Source organism: Homarus americanus, unplaced genomic scaffold, assembly GCF_018991925.1.
Source record: "Homarus americanus isolate GMGI-L3 unplaced genomic scaffold, GMGI_Hamer_2.0 scaffold51859, whole genome shotgun sequence".
In the NCBI taxonomy this organism is placed as follows: Eukaryota; Metazoa; Arthropoda; class Malacostraca; order Decapoda; family Nephropidae; genus Homarus; species Homarus americanus.
Window position 1 is genome coordinate 1300578 of NW_024711292.1, and position 9564 is coordinate 1310141.

Consider the following 9564-nt stretch of genomic DNA (forward strand, 5'->3'; position numbering starts at 1 on the left):
CTTTTCTCTCTCTCTCTCTCTCTCTCTCTCTCTCTCTCTCTCTTTCTCTCTCTTTTTCTCTCTCTCTCTCTCTCTCTCTCTCTCTCTCTCTCTTTCTCTCTCTTTTTCTCTCTCTCTCTCTCTCTCTCTCTCTCTCTCTCTCTGACCATATGTTATGTTCCTGGTTACAGTTCCCGACAATCCTCGTTATATTTACTCACTTGAAATACTCCATATAAGCAGTGTCGTTGTGGTGGAGGTAGAGGAGGTACTGAGCCAGGTCGTATACGCTGGGGAACCTGGAGGCGTCGATGAAGGAGTGTGGAGGAGCCTGAGTTGTATAGTTACCGGAGCCCCACACTACCGGCACCACATAGTACCTGTCGGAGGATGGGATAACACGTGGCATATCTCTTCTCTCCTCCCTCTCTGTTATTGTCTGTAGGTCTACCTACTGTTAGGACGTGGGGTGAAATGTATAATACCTCTCGCTCGCTAGCTAACTATCTATCTATCTAAATAACTCGCAATCTATCTAGCTATCTATCCATCTATCCACCCATTAGCTCCTTTGGTGGTGGGACGAAAATTTTTATCTCAAGAAGGTACAGTTCAAGGTTAGATTAGTTTAGGTTAGCATTTGGGTCTTTATTCAACAAGTGAAATAATGTGGGGTTCATAATGTTCATGAGTTCCTTTATACTAAAAGATTAGGTAGTGGCTATTCAGCTGTCACCGGTTGAATAGCCTGGTAGTCTACACTCTTCTATCGTGAGCCCATGAGAGGATAGAATGTTGTTGGCTTACATAAATAATATCAATAGTGTAGGAATTGTATTCAGAACATTAACAAAATATATCTAACAACAGGATTATCGCCAAGTGGGTCATAAGTGAATCTGAGTATTGACGTTTCTGGACAGGTCAGTATTACCGGTAACTGGTCCTCAATCTGACATGGTCAGGTCGGTGTACAGCCAGGCAAACGGCAACATGAGGTGACAGACGACTAAGGCAATTAATGGGTTATCCTATGGAGCCTTACCTAAGGTATGGCTTTACGTGGCGGGAATGACAATACGTAAATTAGAAGGCAGTGTCATCGAGCAGGCGGCCAGCGTCCCTGAGACTGGGACGCTGTGTGTACACTGAACTCGGTGAACTGTATCATTTTTTTTGCTTTTATCATCGTTATTTATATATTTTCGTTATTGCTGTTTAAATGTCTACAATTTTAAGTTTTGATGTTACAGTATACAGTTAATGGTATTTTTAGGGGTGAATCTAGTGAAATTTATAAATGGGAGTTGGTAACATTGTTCAGGTAATTAATCGGATTTAAAAAAAAATTCCTACCGTAAATAAAAGTGTACAATATAACTCCCATAGAAACAAACTACACAACAGATACAGACAAACACATCATTCTGGTCTTGTCAAACGTAGGCTCACGGGTGAATAGCCGGCTGCTTTAGAAAGGAAGTACACTAATATTATGGAAAAGGGACAGCAGTAAATGGAGACAAAGAGAAGGAAGAGAAAGAAAAGGAGAAAAATGCATTAAACAGTTGCAGTCTATCCAAGCATCCATCTCGAACACAGAACAGAACTTAATAGAACTCACTCAAGAACGCCGAAGAACTTCTCCGTGATGTAGTCTCGACAAAGAGAGTTCTCGAAAGCCATATAGAACTTGTAGTCTTTCTGTAGCATCGTGTAGCACTGGTTCTGGTGTACTCGTGGACACTCAAGGACACCACACTTGCCATAGATGTCCAGAGGGAAGTAGTTCTGTAGTGTCCGAGCTAGGCTGGAGGGAGGGAGGGAGGGACACGCAGGGTGACCACGTGTCCACAGGTGGTCATTACGAGTTCATAAGTGGACGTGTTGAGAAGAGAGAATAATATTACTCATAACAATGCTGCTATTACCTTTACGTGTACAGTGTTGCTGCTACTATTATTATTAATGCTATTCAGTGCTGCTACAGTGCTACTATTGCTACTGCCACACCTTTTCCCTCTCCGAAGTGACGTTTTTTCGATGAATTATTCGAAATTTTTAGTTTGATTTCGACATTTCTCATGTTGGGGCGAGATTTACCGCCTGGCACAACATAGAGGCATAATGACTAACCGAGTAGCCAACTTTATACACTTTATCCCTGTGTGTTATTTTCGTTCACAGTGATGACCAGCCAAGCACGTGATATTTATGAAGTTCTTAGTGGATAAAACTATAGTGCATTAGGACTAAGTGGTCTGTAGAGATAATAAAATAGTACATACAGAGTGACTTAAAGAAACAAAGTAGTGTTTTGTGATCAGTTGGGAGCGTGAAGAGAGAGGTGAGGTGAAGGAGTCTGGAACAACATAATTAATGCGTTTATAGTTAATTTAGATCAGTAAGATTGCTCAAGCTAATGTGTAGTTTTTGTGGGATGTAAAGTTTAGATTAATTTTTGTAGATGAGCATAAATTTTTTGAGTTTTAAAGGATACAATTGAAGGTAATTTTTTTATTAAAATCTTATATGAATGTTGAGTATAAAGTTTTTAATATTTACCATCAATTAATACTATTTTATCGACATTATCCTCCTAACAGACGTGATTAGTGTCTGTGGTAGAGTCCATAGTAACTTTGAAGAAGAGGAAAAAGCAATTCTCACACACACTAACATTTTAAAATTCACGAGTAGCGGGAATTATTATGTTTTATATTTTTCACACTGATTAGCTTCTATTAGTTTCCCTAGAAGTCCAACGAATATCATCCCCATGTGTCCAGTGTGAGTACATGAGGGCATAGAAGGACTTAAGAATATCTGGGAGAGTCACACTGTATAACACACACTTCATACCCAACCACATCGGGGACCGTATAAGTCACAGTTGACACCGTCTTTTGATTAAGGAAAAAACAAGCATTTTAGACCACAGCAAATATTAAATACAAAAATATATGCGCTTCACGTTTATATTATCGTAATTTCACCGAATAAACAAAAATACCTCTGAAATATGAGAAGAGTTTAAAATACCATAAAAACGTTCAAAACAAACAAGTTACTCCTAAAGTTACATCGTTTTCTCTGAAACTACCGTATCTGCTCCCGACAAAGTACGGCAATGGTAAACTATTATATATTTTTTGGTTTATCTGTCATGACCTACGAAAATGCTAGATCACCTAAAATTCCGCCACCCCATATTATTTCATCTGAATATTAACCAACCTAACTCTAAAATAACTTGAACTAACCAAAAATATTTATCTGATAGCTTAAACAGATTAAATAATCAAACTATATGGAAATTATGAAAAACATTGTTACGTGTGTATTGAGTTGCCAGCTAGGAATTTTACACCCGCGTAAGAAAGTATTGTATTATTGTACTGTACCCAGGGGTGACCGTTAGGGCCTTCAACCATTGCAAGTGAATGTGGCCCGAGTTAATCAAGGGGTCCTCAAGCGATCAATGATATTTTTTCCCTTAGTTATACTGCGAAAAGTCCAACAGAACCACTACAGCATTAACGGTGACCAAATGTGAAAATGACCTGGGGTTTACACTTAAGTTATACAATGTTGGCGACTTGTAATGTACAGTCCCTCACTATACAAGTTACCACGAGTTCAGTTCCTTTTTTACCAAATTAATTTCAAACTTTACAAGAGTAATTAATTTAAGTTTATACAATTACAAAAAAAGTTTAATATTGCTGAAGATTTGTATTTAGTTTTAATACTTTTGGTCAAGTATTGTACAAGGTTCAGATCTATGTGTTCATGTTAACGTACATTATACTACACCTACAGTACCTCTCCCTGCCGCTGGATGAGTGACAGTTAGAGACGAACCAGGCAGCTAACTTGGTCTTATTGGCCACCAACTCGGCCACGTCCACCCTCCCGTCCCCATCATGGCTGCTGTGTTGACTACGTTGCGTTACAAAGCCGTGTCTGTCATGAGAATGGTCTCCTATTAAAATGAAAGCTTACAGTGACTGGCTTAGCTTCTTGAGGAAGGACCAAACATTGGGACACAAGTACTGTATGTATGAACTATATCTCGAAAGGAACAGGAAAGTATTATTCTTTCACCTACTGTCTCACACCACTGGAAGGTCCGGGAACACATTGATAGACGCACAGAGAAGAGATGACTTAGAAAATCTGACAAAATACATTCAATAAGTTCCTAACACAGAGATAAACAGTAGTATTGGTTGTCAAGAGGTACTGTACCCTAAAGCTGCTTATGTTCTGATGAAAGTCTTAATGGGTAAAGAGACTGTGGTGTATGTATGATGAAGGCTATTGGAAGGCCTACCATAACCTACCCTGATGTGAAAGAGTAAAACCTGGGTTGGCGTCTGATGGCTACCGATGTCCATAACACCGTAATCTCAGACTTAATGGAAGTTTCACCTGACGAATCATCGCTCACGTAACTGCCAGGGTTGACACACTTTATTAACTTGAAACAATCTAATTCTTGCAGTATTATAATTTACAAAGTACAGGAACAGCGATAGTAAAGAAGTATGACAAAAGTAAGGTTAGTAACTCGGAGATGCAAGTAACGAGTGAGGAGTCCCCGAGTGATGTGGCTGAAGATGACAGTGGAAGACAAGAAGGTGATTAACAGCTTAAGTTGAGATGAAATTGAAGGGGGGGGGGGCGAAACTGACGACGATAGTGACAGTGAGGGTGTACCGACTCAGATGACTCACGGACTCGGGAAATCAGAGTCAAGGCGGTAGGTAAGGGTCCAGTTGAAGACTCCGTCGTAGTGGTGTAGGTCCCCGAATAGGTTCATCGGCGACTCCTGCATCACGAACACGTACCGAGTGTGGGTTGACCTGGAGAGGAACATAAGGTCACAGTAGGTCACGTGGGGAGCGGAGGTCAAATTGAGGGATTGAATGACTTTGCGATCCGTAGAGGCCTTACTCAGAGTTACTTGAGGGTGGAGCCCGGGGGTGTGGGTGATCTGAGGTCAGTTTAGGCTTGGGTGATGACGAAGAGAGTTTATTTGTTGACATTTAAGTTCATAATGAGGACCTGTTCGATTTGGGGAGGACAACTAGGAGTATGGCGACAGGCTGAGTCTTGTTTATGATGACAAAATTAATCGTCTAAGTCGTGTCAAGAGTCTCTGTCACACACCTCTGGCTTGGAAGTGTTTGGTCCTGGGCCCTGAAGTGCCAGGCGACAGCATCTAACTGGTCAAGAGGGAAGCGGAGACGGTCGGCTGTGGTGTAACAAGTGTTCACACGGCACCCGGCACGTACGAATGGCTCTCTTCCAAGCCCGAAAAAGTAGTGTGGCTTCCCGTACATCTGTCATGAAGTAAGTCTGGCTGAAAACTGACTCATAAAGGCTAATATGTAAGTTTTTATATATACCTGGAAGATGCTTATAAAGGCTAGTGTGTACAAGTGTAGAGGTAATTAAAAACTGAATTGATTCACTTAATCTAATGGTTTAACTCCTGTTTATTACCTCAGGCCAGAAGCGACAGTCTTGGTGTCATTCGTTTGTTGGCAGGAAAACGGTTCCAACTAAAACGGTCTCAGTGTACTCAAAACATATTTCAATGATTTAATACATAACCTTACTAATGCATCAAATTGTTTGCTCTTTAACATAAATGCTCAGTCTTACGTCATTCCACAACAGAATTTTTTTAAGAGGAGGATCATCAGGGGGCGAGTCAGGCGTCTCCATCTTGAGGTACTCTGGCATGACTTTCTCTCTCGTCAGGTTGTGATCTCCTGGCCAGGTCAGGAGGTCATCAGTACTCCCACGACTGCTGAATTCCTCCTCCACGTGGTCCTGATCGTCGTTTATAGTCCAGGAATCGTTGACCGGGTTCCTGTGAGTACAGGGTCTTGTGTAGAGAGGCTAGTTCTGCTATTGTGTCCCTTAGTCACGTATTAATGTGAAGTGTAAGTTTATGGCTAGCAAAGGCTTACTGTGATTACCCAATAGAATTTGTATAGCCATCACACAGCTTGAGGTCGCTACTGCAGATACGAGAAGAATATAAACAGAAAACTCCGTCTCCTCGCCAACACTGATCTACGTCCTAGTATATTTGAGAGCCCGTGAATGCCCAGTAATTGTCACCCACCCACCCGACTGATAAACTAACAGGCGGTGATTAAGATAAATATTCCTAACTATTATAAATTTCCTTCCTCAATTTGGGCAGCCTGGCGTCAGTAATGGCCAGGAACTCGCTTATTACTGCGTGTTTTATGTCACTGAAGGTCGTCATGGTTTGTGAGGTTTAGTAATAGAAGAATAAATACTCACTCACTCACTCACTCTCTCTCTCTACCTACCTTGGTTGGAATAAGAGTGGCCGCCCATATAGCTTGTAATAACTGGACAGCAGAATCAACGTCCCGGCCACCAGAACACCAACTCTCGCCTCCTGTGATAGGTGAACGGCAACGTGTGAATGAGGTGGTGGTTGCAAAAAAGGAGACAACAAAAACAGTAAATCAACAACAATAACAAGTGAACGAAAGTGAAGAACAACAGTAACAAGTGAAAGAAAACAAGTGAAAATAACAATAAGTAAACAAAAACAAGTGAAAACGACAATAACAAGTGAACGAAAACAAGTGAAAATAACAATAACAAGTGAATAACAACTAATAACAAGCAATAACGAGTGAAAAAGAATGAGAACAAGTAAACAGGAAGATAGATAAATAAGATACAGCAATAACAAATGTATTAATGGCGGTAATAAATTATAACAATAACAATGAACAATAACAAATAAAAAGCTACGGTAACTAAACAATAGTGATAAAAACAAATGTCTCAAAACTCGCGTAATTTCCGTTTTCCTCAGATCTCAGTTTTCAGGCAGAAAATTTGACCGAGAACTGCGGTACCTCTGTTTTTCTCCCGAGGAATACCGAAATATGCCCGATTTGTTGGCCCCTTAGATAATTGGCCCAAACGAGGTTAACTATTCATGTAATCTTAACGAGTTTTCATGATTTACTTTCATTTCTGTCAACGCTTATATATACATTATACAGTATGTCCACTAACCATGCCCTAATCCAGTTTAGACCCTCCCCCACCACCACATGCCTCTACTTTCAATAATAATCTCTTTGGTGTAGGACATTATTGAAGGATTTGCTAAAGTCTAGGACTCTAGGTATACCACATCATAGTCGTGACCATCGTCCACAGATTCGAAGACGCTAAATAGAATGTCATTATTATTTGTTTGACACGAAAGCCCTAAAGGCATGTTGAGAGTCATCAATAAACCTGTGTTTTTCCAGGTGATTTCGAATTGAATTTGTAATTATTGCTTACAGTGATTTTCCCGTAATTGTTATTAAACTAATTGGACGGTAGTTTGAGGATACTGACCTATCTCCCTTGTTTTTGAAAATCAGTTTTACATTCACTCACTTCAAAGCCCAATTTTATTAACATATTACACAAATTCACCAAAGGTACACTAAGCTCTTCCTTACAGTCCTTTAATACTCTTGTAAATAATGCACCGGGACCTGACGACTTTTGTTTTAGTTTATCTATTATTTACAAACATCGGTGCTAGTGATAACAGCTATACCTTGGGAACCTTATCCTGATCATCTCTGGTGAGAAATTAGTTAAAAAAAAACCACTTCTCCCAAACATCTCTCGTTATCAGTAACTTACCCTGAATCTGACTGTATTGTCCCAGGCTCTTCACAGGCTTTTGTTTCATACATTTGGGAAAACTTTATAGGGTGTCTTATATTTCTTACTGACTTGAACATCATTTTTCCTTTTATTGTCTTGGATAATTTATTAGAAGGATTTTAAACGTCTTTGTGTTTGATGCGTCTACATATCATTTATATTTCCCGATATTATTATTTTTATATTTATTTATCCATTTGAGGTCATTATTATTCGATCCTAATTACTTACATGTTAGTTGTTTATATATAGAGTAGAGTATATTATATAGCGTCTTTATATTATATTCATTGCCTATATCACATTTAGGTTCGGTTTTGTATTTTTATCTACAGGAGGACAAGTTGATGTTACTATATTATATACAGTAGTGTGTTCAAGCAGGAGGGGCACTGTGCTGGATGGTCGAGACGAGTTTCCATTATACCATATATGTTTTAACATGTCTGTCTCTGGCACTGTTGATACTGGGAGTGTCGTCTTACCTTCCTCATGGTTATCGTCAAGACTCAGTACCACATCTGTTTGGATCAGTCGTCGATGTGATGAGGACTTCTGGTTGGGTCGTGCACTACTTTGTTTTGAACTTGTCGTTGAGTCGTGCTCCACTTTATCACTTACTCGTCATTAATTCGTGCACCACATTATGAAGATGTTGCTAACGTTGAGTCATGTATAATAATATGAGTCATTTAGTGTTATCGGAGGTGCACAATCAATACCAATTATATAATATCAATGCTTTCCACGATGTAGTTCACTGAGCACAACTGAGTTCTCACCCCAGGCAAGAATATGTGTAGTGTTCCCCTGAGTTTACTCTCCCTTGGTGGTCATAAATTAAAAGAAAATATATTGTTTTGGTTGTCTTTATAGTTTTTTCTTTCGTTTTGATATTTATTTATATACCAATATGTCAGAAACTAGTGACAGAGCGATGTGAGGAAATAACAAAGTATGTTTATTAAGACAGGGATAAGGTTAATTACCAATTTAAGCTGAAATAATTATCAATACATAGGCCAGTTATCCTCAGTGGCGTTGTTAGGTAGCACAGACTAAGTAGACCAATAGTATGGTAAAAATTATGGTGGAATTATTGTCTTTTTTCTAATTCTATAAACAGTTGTCTTCTAAAATTGCGGCGTCGTAAGGTACTGTGTTTATAGAAGATAGATACTTATACAGTGGCTATTTTAACCATAAATTAACAGGGAAAAAATAACATGCACATCACCCTGCAAGGAATGTGGCCTCAATAGAACACCGCGGAGTAGGTTAATAACTTTTAATGTGTTTGTAAATATCAGAAGGATTATTTAGGGCGCTCAGCACACACTCAGAAACTCAGGGACGTTTAAGTACGTGAAAAAAAAAGTTGTTCTACCACAGTTGTGTGTTAGTGTCAGATGTGTTGAATAATGAACCTGGGTGAGACTGAGGACGTTATGCAGGTCGAGTCACTAACATTACAGGAACTGCAAGTTGTCCAATGCAGCAGACAACACCTTTCCTCCCAAACATGAAAAGAATGAGATAAGAAAGATTACGAGGCTATTAGTATCTGCCTTTTATTTCCTTCATGTTAATCCTTCCTGGGCTGATCAAGACAGGAGATGGATATGCTTAACTGCATCTAGACCTGAGGTTAATATTACAGCGCTATGGTTTCATTATACCAAGTAATGCAGTAAATTCGGTCGTGACGGCATCAATCATCTGTGTCGAGTGTTATCTAAACAGCTCGGGAAACTTCTCAGTCATTTCAGCTGTTTCTATTACTGTATAAATGTGTACTGATATAAAAGACGTCACGTATATTGTATATTAATAATTCAAAGACAGTTT

At 39.3% G+C, this 9564-nt stretch overlaps 1 protein-coding gene across 1 annotated transcript; it reads right to left on the minus strand.

Moving 5' to 3' along the window:
• Positions 1-196: 196 nt before the first annotated feature.
• On the minus strand, positions 197-6410 carry LOC121857854 (alpha-(1,3)-fucosyltransferase C-like). Its single transcript, XM_042354111.1, has 7 exons — positions 6336-6410; positions 5653-5863; positions 5155-5327; positions 4719-4847; positions 3805-3945; positions 1604-1789; positions 197-359 (listed from the first exon to the last, which is right to left on the minus strand). The coding sequence occupies exons 2-7, from the start codon at positions 5731-5733 to the stop codon at positions 197-199; spliced, it is 873 nt and encodes a 290-aa protein (XP_042210045.1). The 5' UTR covers positions 5734-5863; positions 6336-6410.
• Positions 6411-9564: the final 3154 nt, after the last annotated feature.